General features: G+C 44.7%; 1 protein-coding gene across 1 annotated transcript; it reads left to right on the top strand.

Moving 5' to 3' along the window:
* Window positions 1–335: 335 nt before the first annotated feature.
* Window positions 336–5,444, top strand: dact2 (dishevelled-binding antagonist of beta-catenin 2). The gene is made up of 4 exons (XM_023411598.2): window positions 336–1,122; window positions 2,498–2,630; window positions 2,747–3,037; window positions 3,191–5,444. The coding sequence occupies exons 1-4, from the start codon at window positions 613–615 to the stop codon at window positions 5,071–5,073; spliced, it is 2,817 nt and encodes a 938-aa protein (XP_023267366.2). The 5' UTR covers window positions 336–612; the 3' UTR covers window positions 5,074–5,444.
* Window positions 5,445–13,633: the final 8,189 nt, after the last annotated feature.

Genomic DNA, 13,633 nt, shown 5'->3' with positions numbered 1-13,633 from the left:
AAGGGAGCGTCATTCATTTATCACTGATCTATGTTGCCATGGCAGTCTGATTTGAATGTTTTATTTCAAGTCTCTGTTTCCAAGGCAAAATACTACTGAATGAATTTGTTCGGATGTAGTTTTCGAGGAGGATTTATTTAATAATGATGGAGATTTAAAATTAAAATAAAAATAAAAAAAGTGATTGATATGATACAGATCCATTCAATGTAAATGCGTTTTAAAGTTTTGAGTTTTACACAGTTATAGTAGCAAGCCGAAAATGTGTGGATTTCCTGCCTAATCTGCTGAAATAAATGCTCTTCAGATGATTACGTTTTGTTTTGTTTTGTTTTATTTTGTTTATTGGTTTAATGAGAAGAAGACTTGACTTATGTACTAACCCATTTACTTCCCTTGAAGTATTACTACTATTTACAGTCGAAGACTTTCACAAAGTTGAGCGCAAAGTCTGTCTGTGCTTAGCTTACTACCGGAGAGAATAATCACAACAAAAGAGTAGTGGAAATAGCATAATAATATGCCCATCATGCCATGTGGTATTATGCAGATGAACTTAGTACATGCCCGGGCAGTTTTAGCGAGCACTTGAATGGGGAGGATTAGTACCAGATGTTCACTGGAGGCCAGTGGCCAGCCAATAGGAAGGAGGGCCATTTGGTCTGTGGGAGGAGCTCAGTCTCTCCCCTGTGCTCGAGATTTCTTCTAACAGGTAGTTTAAAAACTAACCAGGTCAACATCAAGACAGAAGCTAACCCAGCAGTTATCCAGCGAGGAGCACGGGCTGGACGAGGACGTTTCTTTTACAGCATTTTGTTTCTGGATAATGCCCGGACGCCTCTCTCCAGCATGCTGAGCAGGAAGGGGTCTTGTGCGGGGATGATGAGTGCCGCAGCCGGAGTGGACCGCAGCAGGGTCGGGGAGAGGCTGCACGCTGCTCTGGCCGGGCTGCAGGAGCTGCATCTGCTGAAGGAAAGACAGAGCGACATGGTGACCTGGGCGCTGAGGATGGACCGAGAGGAGCCCGTCACCTCTGTCCACGCAGGCCCGGAGGCTCCCAGGATGATGGGGGCTGAGGAGCAGCGGCTGGAGGCGACCCTGACAGCCCTGAAGCAACAGCTGGTAGGAAGTCGTTTTAAATCATAAAAATCATAAAGCTGAATAATTAAAATACCTGTCTAGGAACAGTATGCGTGTGCTGTAGTTTGGTGTCACCGTGATGTTTCTAATTTTAATACACATCTTATTTATAAGGCCGGTACTAACACTGGGCTCAAATTAACAGTTTAATCGTTCTTGGAGTAAAAACGTCCGTTTGAATCTGAGCGTCAGCTGATGCTCATGCACATTCAGTCTTCAATTATTACCAGACAAACTTTAATGCTCCCAGCTGGGGGTAGGAGGTAGGATAGGTGTCATAAATCAAGGTTCATTGCAGGACCAAGAGGACTTTGAGTTGTGTATGTGCGCGCACACAATGCATGTGGAGACTGCAGGGGGGCTGCACCTCAATCATTAACCACTAATGCCAGGAAATTAAAAAAAAGGTATTTGGTAGTGTTTTTTTAAAGGTGGATATTTTTGCTGTGAATGACACGCAGTGTCAGTCCAGAGAGGCAACGTGAGTGTTGGAGACAACTGGCTCTGTGGAGTTTTTTCCATGACAAGCTTTTTCCACGTAGGCTGCTGTTACAAACGTTTAGAGGACGCACAGGGAGTAAGGCGCTGTGTTTGACTTTCAGCAGATGCATCGAAGGGTAAATTATAAAGCAGTTGGCCAGCATCAAATTTCAATTTTGTTTTACATTCACACAAAATACAGCAACTGCATACTTACAACACCCCATCTAAAAGCACAGTGAGAGACACATGTAGAGGCTGAAACCTTTCACAGGAGGTCTCTTTATTGCAATAGACCCAACTTGATCTTGTAAGAGAGTGAAACAGTAATTAAACTGCATTTTCCAGGCATTGACCCCCCACCCCCCCAGTCCTCATCTCAAGAGCCACTGTAACAGTAAATGCTCAGCCTTAGCTACAAAGCAAACAGCCCTTCATCCCAACCCCCAAGCTTTCCTCCTCTAGTAGTTTACACAATGGCCAGGCCCTCGCTGTGGGGGAGAAATGAGTTACCCACCACTGCTTCTTCCATGCCCCCCCCATGTCCTGCTGAGGTTAATCATCAGCCACAGCTGAGTCCCTTTTGTTTTTCTGATGGCTGTACATTAGAGCATCCTTTATCGGAACAAAAGACCTCATCCTAATCAAATTATAGCATTGCTAACGCACACTCTGACCTTTGTGACTAATTTTACTTTTCATACACATGCACAGAGAGCATCTGTGTAATTGCATGCATGTGTGTGCATGTGGAGCTTTATTGCATAACTCCCTTCTTTCCCTGAGAAAATCTAATTAGACTTCCCTTTTGGATTAGGTTGTACTGCACATGTTTGTCAGGGGTTGGCTAAAATGTCGTGTGCTGTCTCTTTTACAGTCTCGTCTTCGGAAACAGGATGTAGGCCTGAAGTCTCACTTGCAGCAGCTGGACCAACAGATCAGCGAGCTGAAGCTGGATGTGAGCAAGGCCTCCACAGAGCAGCTGGAGAGTGACAGCAGGCCAAGTTCAGGTGTGAACACACACACTAAAACTGCACAATACACAAGTAATATAATAATATGCAAGTAGTACATTCATCCAACATGATGTAAAATACTGAGATTAATACTCATCTGATCTCTCCAGGTTTTTATGAGCTCAGCGATGGCGGCTCCTACTCCCTGTCTAACTCCTGCACCTCGGTGTATAGCGAATGTCTGTCATCGTCCCAGACAAGCCTTCTTCTCCTTCCCATGAACCCTGCTAATTCCCTCATTAGCCCTCCCTCACAAGTTGATGTGTGCCGCCGACGTTCGGCTGATGAGAGCACTACCCAGCCCAACCCTCCGCGGGCCACAGGCCTCCATTTGGGGAGCAGCAGGATCCGAGCAAGCACTACAGGCACCGAACAGGCTCGACCAAGACCTGTATCAACAGGTAACCACAACTCTTAATGTCTAATTTAATGTAGTAACAGGAGCCATGCAACTGTTGTTGCCAAGCAACTTAATATATATTTTGCTGCATAATAATGTGCAATTTCAGTGAATGAGCGATTTGAAAGGTTGATCTGTATTTTTGTGTCGTCAGGTGATCTTGATAGGATGATGGCTCAAGGACCAAGCTACTACAGATCCGTGGACGTGAAGAAACCCTCAATGGGTCCACACCTGAAAACCTCCACAGTGGACCCCAAGTTTCAGAGCAACCTGGTGTCCCGCAGCGGCACTGAAGTGTACCACTACCCCAGCCCCCTCCATGCTGTGGCTCTCCAGAGCCCAATTTTTTCCACTGGAGGCAACCCAGCTACACCTGGACTTCTAGAGGGCCAAGGACCAGTGAATGGTTCTGACACCCTTCAGAGGGCACAAATGGCTTATGACACCAAGACCCTGGGTTACATTGACAAGCTCCTCCAGCGCAGCTTCAGCAGAATCCAGAGTGAAACAGGCACAGAGACTCTGCAGACACACAGGGACTACCACAGGAAGCCCAGCGAAGTTGTAACTGTGTTTCCTGAAGTGTCTCAGCAAAAGGTGTGCATGCTGCAGCCTCTTTCAGCTCAGACCACAAACATCATCCCACTAGATAACGACCAGAGGAGACACTGCATGACATACTCCAGCCAAGAACCAGCTGATAACACAAACCACAAACAGTCAGCGAGAACTCAGGAGGTTTCATACCGGTACTCCTATCCTGTTGCCATGAGGGAGTACAGCTCCGATGACGTCACCACCTCGTCCCTCAAGAGGAACGATAGGTCCCAAGGAGAATATGAAAGTCTAGCAAGAAGCCACTCAGAGAAGAGATGTGGGGATGATCCAGAATCAAGAACACAAGAGAGGAAGGGCCATAGACAAAGACCGGTGATGGCCCAAAGCTCCAGCACAGAAGAGAGTCAAGCCTACGAGGTTCAGGCTGGTCACGCAGCTTCCCCTGAGTTCGTCCACGCCAAATTTGTCCCAGCCGGATCTCAGAGGGTCAAGGTGAGGCAGGCAGACCGTAAAACCAAAGCCGTGAAACTGAGAAGAAAAAGCAGTGATAAGCCTCGGGCAATGAGGCAGCAACATGGATACTCCTCTGGTGAAAGGAGCAGAGAGGTCAGTGGTGGAACCAAGGGGGAGCAGAGAAGGTCTGGAAAGGGAAAAGTGACCCAGAAATTTACCACCTGTCACACAGAGGAGCGCAGACAGGGCTCGGGTTCAGACTCCAGCCACTGTAGTCCAGGAGTGATGTACACCCACAAGGTTCACCCAAAGCCGCATCCCATCCCTGCTGTTACAAAGTCCAGCAAAGGCCGCAGACCGCAGGGCGTGGAGTATGAGCAGCCTGTAGAACAGAGGAAGAGGAGGCAGGGGGCTGCCAAGGGGCCGTGCAATGCAGAGATGTTCCAGGCCTCATGTGCTCAGCGTCAGAGGTCAAAAGAGCCCCGTGCTGAGGCACCAGGGAGCATGCAGATGGTCCGCAGCATGAGCGCCAAGACAGGGCAGTGGATCGGACGTCCTCGTCCCTTCCAATCCTCCGTGTCCTCCAACTCTTTCTTCCACAGTCTTAATGCCAGATACCCTCCAGCACCTTTCCACAGCCACTACCCACCCAGATGCGAGTCTGAGTATTCAGCTGAATGCGCCTCCCTGTTTCACTCCACCATCGCTGAAAGCAGCGAGGGGGAGATGAGTGATAACACCACCAACCGCTTCGGGGACAGCGAGTCCAGCCAGAGCTTCCAGTCCTTCTCGGACTCCGACAGCAGCCTGTCCCTGGACGAGGAGGACCAGGTGGACAGCCACGAGGAGGAGGGAGGCCTGGTGTGGGCTGAGGCTGCTCTGGGGCCCACTGCTGCTGGAAGGCCCCTCCAGCAGCTCCCACGCCCCGAGCCACCAGCCTGCCGGATCAAAGCTTCCCGAGCACTGAAGAAGAAGATTCGACGGTTCCAGCCTGCCTCCCTGAAGGTTATGACCCTGGTATAGTGACATTCTCCCAGGCTGAAAAGAAAACTGTTTGGAAAAACTGTTCAATCACACCTGGTCTTTTAGCACAGCACCCCTAATCATCACTAAGAAGCAGCCATTAAACTGGACTGCATTTGTGCACTGATTGTTTTGTTGAAACTAAAAAGAAATAATAAAGTTAAGAATTTGCAATGGTTGAACCTCAGTGGTCTACAAAATGATGCATTGTATAAAAGCATGTATAACACAATGATTACACTTACTCTTACTTTGTAAATATTTATGTTGTAATGAAAGCTTCTCATGGCATACGGTTGCATTTGACAGTTTCATTGACATTTCTGTTATATAATTGTTTGTATCTCAGAAATAAAATCAATCTTTTCACATTTCCTATCGCAAATGATTGTTTATTTTCTGTTAATTTCTCAATTTTGCTCATTGATTATAAATACCCACATTTATCTAATTAGAATAAACATCATCATCATCATCAAACAAATCTTTAATATATATTAGGACAGTTTGCATTGAGTTTTTCTCTTATATTTCGACACCTAACAATGAGCTGAACCGAGTACGGTCCATTAACTGATTGGGGCTAAGTTCAGCTGTGGTATTAATAGCACCCAATGTTTCTTAATCAGTGAGTGAGCACTGTTGGCGGCATCTCATCTGCCAACTTCTCTCTTCTTCTGGTGACTGTTTGTCACACATGTTGGAAAGAAAAAAAAAATCTCCTCTTAATCTTCACAAACTCCCCACTGAGGCTGACCAGTTTAGCACAGATAGCACTCACAGCTCCTTATCTGGTTTCCTGATTCCGCCCAGCTGTTGGTTTGATGAGGTGCGGCTTCAACGACCAACCCAGACAGTCTTGTTTAATTAGAGGGTGAAACCTATCAGCCTCAGTCAATTTAAAGGTAAGTAAACATACTTGCAAAGACGTACCAAAACACACAGTCACACTCTCCTACAGTTTCACAAACAGACATTAAGATGATGGTAGCAGGAGCTCAGGTTTCGGAGGAGAGACCTGACGTTTTCAAACAGTTGGTGTGTATGACTGGGGGCACATGGGATTAAGCAGGAATGACAGATGATAAGAGGCTCCTCACTTCAGAGCTGTCATGAGGAGATTAGACAGTGGGCAGCTGCACAGAGTTGCCCAATAATCTCATTTCCAAAATCTGCCTTGGTATCTTTCCATTAAAATTCTTTCAAAGATGGGGTGAGCAAAAGGGCACTGATGAAGGTAAGCAGTCCAGTGACTGGCCTTCCGAACATTAGCCCTCTCTCCCGTGGTCATACGTAATAATGTTTTCTCCCATCAGGCAGCCACTGTGACCTTAAAGTTCCCAACTAAGAAGCTTATATGGCTGACAAACATTTTCAGCATTTCATCAAATTTTACTTTGAAGTTGTGTTCCCTGCAGATCTAATCACTGTGGAGAGACCATTATTTTTAAGACTCATGAATCATTCATTTAGTAAGACTCTCTCTCATTCTCCTTTCAGAAGAGATGTTCAATTTGCTTTCAAGGAAGAAAAAGGCATCATTCTTTTAATAAAACTACTCACTAAAGGGCATATGTTAACTCAGCAGCATTCTTTTCTCTATTCATCAAACACAAGACAGGTCCAAGGGGCAAAACCCCTAATGCACATCAAAGACAGCATTTTAAGTTTAGCCAGTTGCCACAATGGAATCAACTTATTAGGATTTGTACATCCAGCTGACCTCTGTCCTCTCCATAACAGCGACAGCGAGTGGTCGGTGGGATTAGTGCTGCTGTTTTCAACCCAGCTCAGAGGGAGCATGACGGGCCCTGGACTTGTCTTTGATGTTGAGTATAGCCGGACTGCGTCGGCTTGACCTTGTGTTCTTGCTGACCTTTCCAGCTGTAGGGCTGACTCATCTCTGAGGGCCCATCTCATCACAATAGAAAGGTCAGGGGCCTTTTTGTACCCTCGCTGTCCCTGGACTTGTCTCTTTTTATGTTTCTCCATGTTCAGCTTGTCTGTCATTTACTTTCTTTAGTCTCATTGTTTTAGTCTGTTCTAAGAAGGTAAGTCCATCTGTCCACTGCAACTCCCTTTCCTGCTAGTTTGCTCTTTTGAAATAAATTCATTAAATGCCTTTTGTACAATCAGTGCCTTAACAACTACATAATGTAATTGGATGCTAGTTAAAGACAATTCAGCTAGGGAGTGAAACCTCTGGGGATCAAATGTGCAGCAGGTGTGCAGGTGCACACCTGCAAATAGGATTTGATCAAGATATTTTTTTGGGTATAAAATTATGCGCAGAGTGGGGGGCGTTCCAAAATACTCCCTATGGATGGCTTTCAAGTCATAGTGAAAGACTACAGATGTCGTGTAGGATCTCATTACACCGACTGTGGTTCAAGTGCTCTAACTTTGACATCGTATACATGAGAACACATAGGCAAACGGTCTCATCCAATCAAAATCATACATTTTCAGCTGAGGTTTATCGGCCTGCTGATAAAAGGTCTTAACTGGGGTCTTTTAAGCAACAACAAAGAGAGAACCATGATGACTTTTTCACATGGCTTATAGATCCCGTGAATGCAGTTGTATTTTACTTCTTTTTTTTTAACTTTTGGATTTACCATAGTCTGTATCGGGTAAAGTGAAACGTAATAATGTACCCAAGCAATGACGGTAGTGAAAGTATGGTTTAACCAGCAAAATAAAAATAACAGATCATTCACTTTATAGCCACGCCCAGCGTTCCTCACACATACTTTCTAAACCTGTCTGCAGTACAACATGCCTGTCAATGTCCACTGAGATATAAATAGGTGCAGGTGTCATGCCAAACTACTCTGAGTACTGGGACAGGTAAACACTGAGGTAATGCAGAGAACGCATGCCTCTGAGCTGCTTTGGACAGTGATCTTATTAAACATCAGACCGGAGTACTTCTCCGCTGGCACGCATCTTACTTTGATTAACAACCTTTTCATTCAGATCTCAGTGTCCTAAATAATACAAAAAAAAATGTATCTAACCTAGCATTGTTCAATAGATTTAACAGTTCTGTGCCAATGTGATATCTGTAAAACGAGAAAAAAAAACATTGCAAACAAACGCAAGAGAGAGAGAGAGCAGAGAAAGGAGTGAGAACAACAGCGGGTGTGCCACAGACAGGTACTAATTAAACTTTGACTTGGTTCACATTAGGTCACAGTTGGAGGAGGGGTACACCACATGTTCATGAGGTAATCCCAAAACCCAACACGCACCCGTCTTTCCCAGTCTGTCTCCATACTCAAAACACACAATGCTCCATCAGGCTGTCTGTGTTTTCTCTATTCATCATAGTTATTTCAGCATGTGTGTTGGAGCATGCTATACTCCGTTTTTTTTTTCTCTTTACATTGATTATCACGTAGTTCCCCTGCAGTGTTTTTGTCTGTGTGCCTTTACCTTGTGGTCTGAAATGTTTTTTCTCTGGATATTGAGGCCATGTTGCTTCCCTGATGTGAAAACTAGAGGGTGGGTGCTGGGCTTCGGATATAAAACGTGGATTTACTATGTTGACAAGTGGGAGCTCAGAAACTCATTACCACCCCGATGAGAGAAGCTTCCCACTCTTACCCACAATGCACCCCTGGAAAAATGCACGGGGGGGGGGTCATGCTGTTCCAGGTTTCTGCAAAGCAAGACGGATTATCTTTAGTTTGACATGTTAAAGATCCACACCAAATCAGATCTGCTCGTGAAAGCATATGAGGTTAGAGACAGATGCAGTTGCTGCCATATTTGGCTACAACCATGTTGTTTTCGGGACAGAATCATGAAAGCTGGGTTGGAGGTTTTTGTTAGTTAGATGTAATATCAGCTGGAAAATATGACGAGGATGAGGTCAAATTTCAGCGCCAACCAAGTAACACGACAACAAGGTCAGCAGCAAGGTCATACAGAATTACCTTTTGAGGGCTGTAGATTCACTACAATGTAGTAGCTTCGTTTATAGCGACACAACTGAGGTTCACCCAGTTCTCCCCTTCAACCCCTACGAGGGGGATGGGCCCTACAGTGTGTGAGGTGGCTTTTGTCCCTTTGCTTACTGTACATATGAATGGGGCTGGACCGGAATGTCCAACCTCATGAATGTCAATTGTCTGAGGCCTGAGTTAAGGAGCAGGCTTCGCTGGTTGTGTAGAAGCGGACAATAGAGATAGAGCACAGAGAGATGAGGAGATAGAAAGCGGGGGAAATGAACAGGAGGAGATGAGCTACCGGGGGACAAGTGTGAAAGATCAGGAGCGATAAAGACAGAGCATGAAGATGATGCAAATGGAGAAAAAGCAACAAGGAGATGCATGATGTTCCACTCCTGCGAGGCTTAGCTGCCCTTTCCTCAACCACCACCTGCTCTTCTTTAAGCACATCCTGTCATTTAATACCTAATCCCTTCATTCACTCCAGTGTGTTTACTAACCATTGTCTCAACTCCCTTCAAGCTGTGGTCAAGAGGTGGTTCAAAAGTTCGCAGTGTATAAAGAGCACGCACTCACAGTAACAGAGGGCATTGTGAGTGCGTTCGCCCCTGCCAGGCAATTGTCTGAGACAGAGGGAGCGACTGCATGCAAGTGAAGGAGTGTTTGGGTCCTAACTTTTTTGGGGATAGATAATTGGACTACAGTGCACTTTGTATCACCAATAAGTGTAATATAAAGAGAGAGAGAGAGCTTTCATTTCATTTCATTTGTTTTATTGCAACACATTGTCATATTATAAAGAATGCAACATGATTTTATTAAGCGTTTGCGAATGGTGAATACCACTTAACATTTTGAACACGGCTTAGAGTCTACAGCTACGCTATCACCTCTGTGAGGCTAAACGTGAGCCCTGCATCAATCTACACTCAATGCCCCATGATGACAAAACAAAAAACGAATTTTATTAAGTTTTCCAAATGTATTAAAAAGCAACAACTGAGATATCATATTTACATTAGTATTCAGACTTTGCTGTGACACTTGAAATTTAGCTCAGGTGCCTCCAATTTCTCTGAATCATCTTAGAGATGTCCACCTGTGGTAAATTAAGCTGATTGGACACGAATTTGGAAATGCACACAGCTGTCTATAGAAGGTCCCACAGCTGACAGTGCACATCAGAACAAAAACCGAGACATGAGGAGGAAGGAGCTGCCTGCAGAGCTCAGAGGCAGGATTGTGTTGAGGTTCACATCTGGAGAAGGCTAGAAAAACATGTCCGCCGCATTTAAGGTTCCCAAGAGAACAGTGGCGTCCATAAATCTTAAATGGAAGAAAAGTGGAACAACCAGGACTCTTCCAAGACCTGGCCACCCGGGCCAAACAGAGCAGTCAGGTCAGAAGGGCCTTGGTAAGAGAGGGGACCAAGAATCCTGATGGTCAATCTGGATCTCCAGGGATCCAAGATGGGAAGATGGGAGAAACTTCAAGGACATCCATCACTGCAGCACTCCACTGATCTGAGCTTTATAACAGAGTGGCCAGACAGAAGCCTCTCCTCAGAGAAAGTCCGCAAGAAAGAGCGTAAAGGACTCTCAGACTGCGAGGAACAAGATTCTCTGGTCGGATGAAACCAAGACTGTTCTGTTTGGCCTCAGTTCTAAGCATCATGTCTCAAGGAAACCAGGCATGATGCTTTGAATTGCTTGTCATTCTGAAAGTTTCGCCCATCTCCACACCGGATCTCTGGAGCTCAGCCGGAGTGACCTAGGAAGAGTCCTGGTTCTTCTATTTAAGAATTACGGAGGCCACCGCGCTCTTAGGAACCTTCAATGCAGCAGAATTTTTGGAGCCTTCCTCAGATCTGTGTCTCAGCACAATCCTATGTCTGAGCTCTGATGCAGTTCCTTCCACCCGATGGCTTTGTTTCTCTGATATATATAATACAATGTAATCAGTGCACAACCGAAGTAATAGGATTCATCCTCTAAGGGACAAAACTTACAGTATTTCAGTACCAAACCAAATGACATGGATAAACATGGATGTTGTGTTGTTAAGATGAGGGCTAACTGTCTATGGATAAATGGAAAAAAAAAGTGGGAAGAGCAGAAAACACGAGGCACACATAATCTTGTGGCTTGACTCTTTTTAGTTGAGACAGAGAAAGATTATACAAATGAGTGGGATCTGAAAAAATAAGAGCAGTAATCCAGTAATCTTCAAAATGAGTAAATGTTTCTTTCATTTGGCTGAGACATGTTGGTGCTACTTGCCTTAAACTTTATAAAAACAGTCCAACCGACTCTTACAGCAAGCTTTCATGCTCGGGTAGGCAAAAATAATTACTCCACAATCTCCCTGTAGCTTGCTTAGATTTTTACCCAAAGTGTGCACTTTTCAGAAGAAGACATGAGCTCATGAGGAAGAACAGCGGCAAGTGCATTTGTGAAGAAGTTTGTGATGAATACACAGTGTTTCCCCCTTTTATCAGTCCCCAGTGTCTGCGTGACGACGTCCTGGCTGGTTTTATGAGCAGGATGTCCTGTGTCAGCTCAGAGGACTGACTCTCTTTTGTCAAGCCTCAGGCTCTAAACAACTAAATTGAACAGCCCCACATGTCCTCAGAGAGCTGTAACTATCTTGCTTTATCTTGCTTTTTTCCTGCCAGTGCGGGGTCTGCCAAGTGGCTCACCAACAAAGCCACCAATTCTCATTATGAACAAAAACAAGCCTCAACTCTTCTGAAGTTGTGTGTGTTTGTGTGTGTGTTTGTGTGTGAGTGTGTGTGAGAGAGCTCTGAAGGAGGACATCAAAAGAGCGGCGAGAGTGACAGCTGGTCCTCCTCTTGGTCAGGCCCCCTGATAAGATCAGAGTGACAGGAGAACATGGGACCCAACAGGTACCTCCCTCCTGCCCTCTGCACCCTCCTTGCTGCTCCCATATGGCCACTAACAAGTCTATCACCAACCAACATGTCAATTCCTCTTTGACTCTTCAGTCTTTTTTTTTTTTTTGCATTTTGGGCTCCTAAAAGATGAACATTGATGTCTACAGCATTTATTTGTATTAAAAGCATGTATTAGCCTCTCCACGAATAGATTTACATGAGCGTTTTATCTTTGTTTTCTAGCTATCTCTACTTATCACCTCCACAGTATTTGTCTGCCCTTCACGTGTGACTGCTCTTCTTCTACTAGATGCAATAAACCCGTTGCGAGTGTGTTTACAATGACCACTTGAAAGCTGTGGCTTCCTACAGCTCCGAGCCTAATGGACTCTAGTCATCTAACACCTATAAAAGATATTTTTAAAGATCTTGAAGGATCCCAATTGTCTCTTTCTAGTAGATGTACTCCAGTTAAAATCAGGCTCAGCTGCCATGTCTGGAAGAGTCAATATTGTATTAATTTTATGATGCGGGGAACTGTTTGTTAGCCTCACAGTTTTATGGCTCCTCATCCTCCTCTTTCACTTCTATAATTCCTCCAGCTTAACAATTTCTTTAATTGCTTCTTCACGATGTGGTAAAAACAAGAACAGTGTGGAAATAATGATCTAAATTAAAATGAAAGAAAAAATAAAATCACATTTACACATTCTTTTTTTTTTCAAAGCATGGGAGACCATCCAATTAAATTTTATTCAGCAGGGGGGGAAATTGGTTGTTATGGGGAAAACTGCTGCATTTCCTTGGGGTCAGTAGCTTGCTGTTTGGTTTGTTTTGCCTTTGTCTCCCAGGTATAGTTAGTGGTTAGCTTGTGAACCCCCATCTGAGACAGGTCCCAGCTCGCAGGTGCAGTGGAAAAGATTCAACAGTGAGAGACTGTGGAGAATAATATGGCTCTTACCTTTTCCTCAATACACCCTGCCTCAGATATACAGTTCAGTATGTCTCTTTTCTATCCTGTTGTTTTGCATTAGTCTCTATTTCACTGTCTTTTCTTCTGTATGTCTCAAGGCAAAAAAAAAACAAACAAACACGAAACTGAGGAGCAGACAAATGTAATTTCAGCTGGCTCCGCTAACACTTTACGGGACACCCTGAGGTCTTGTCTCTGGACTGATTTGGACAGGCCGGCCCCTTTCTCAGCGCAGGGGTCAGGGGTCGTGCAGGGAAAAGACTTATCCTCCATGCGCTATCAAGTCTCTGCACCTATAGGAAACATAATCAGAACAGACAGCTTCAAACAGCTGTCACCGGCAGACCAACCAGTGCTGGTTTATTTTATCATGATTGGTATAAAAGCATTACTTATCAGGCATGCATGGTTCAGAGCTAAAAATTAATGACGGCATACATGAGCCAAAATATTTAGAGTTGCATGTCGTGTGAAACTCGATCATTTCAGGCTGAGGAGGGCAAAAGTTTGGAATGATGCATGGTATTGTCATTTGTGTATATTATACTGATGAATGGGTCTTTGAAACGTGACACAAAAGCAACCGATGGGGGAGGGCTGGCCTTAACCCTTTGTACTGGGGTATTAGGGAAAGTTGAAGGGGAAGGCTTACAGACAAGAAATGGATCTTGTTGTGAGCAGGGGTAAAAGGTATTAAGAAAGGATTTATGAGAGGAAGGCAATGCAAAAATCTATTGT

This window comes from Seriola lalandi, unplaced genomic scaffold (assembly GCF_002814215.2).
Source record: "Seriola lalandi dorsalis isolate HSWRI2012SDOR001 ecotype SW California unplaced genomic scaffold, Sedor1 jcf7180002054470, whole genome shotgun sequence".
Taxonomy (NCBI): domain Eukaryota; kingdom Metazoa; phylum Chordata; class Actinopteri; order Carangiformes; family Carangidae; genus Seriola; species Seriola lalandi.
Note: the sequence above shows the minus strand (reverse complement) of the source record. Positions and strands in the feature narration are given on the sequence as shown.

Coding starts and splice junctions, on each gene's coding strand:
- dact2 (XM_023411598.2), top strand. CDS start 613: ATGTTCACTGGAGGCCAGTGGCCAGCCAATAGGAAGGAGGGCCATTTG. Junction 1,123..2,497: donor CAGCCCTGAAGCAACAGCTG/GTAGGAAGTCGT, acceptor TCTCTTTTACAG/TCTCGTCTTCGGAAACAGGA. Junction 3,038..3,190: donor ACCAAGACCTGTATCAACAG/GTAACCACAACT, acceptor TTGTGTCGTCAG/GTGATCTTGATAGGATGATG.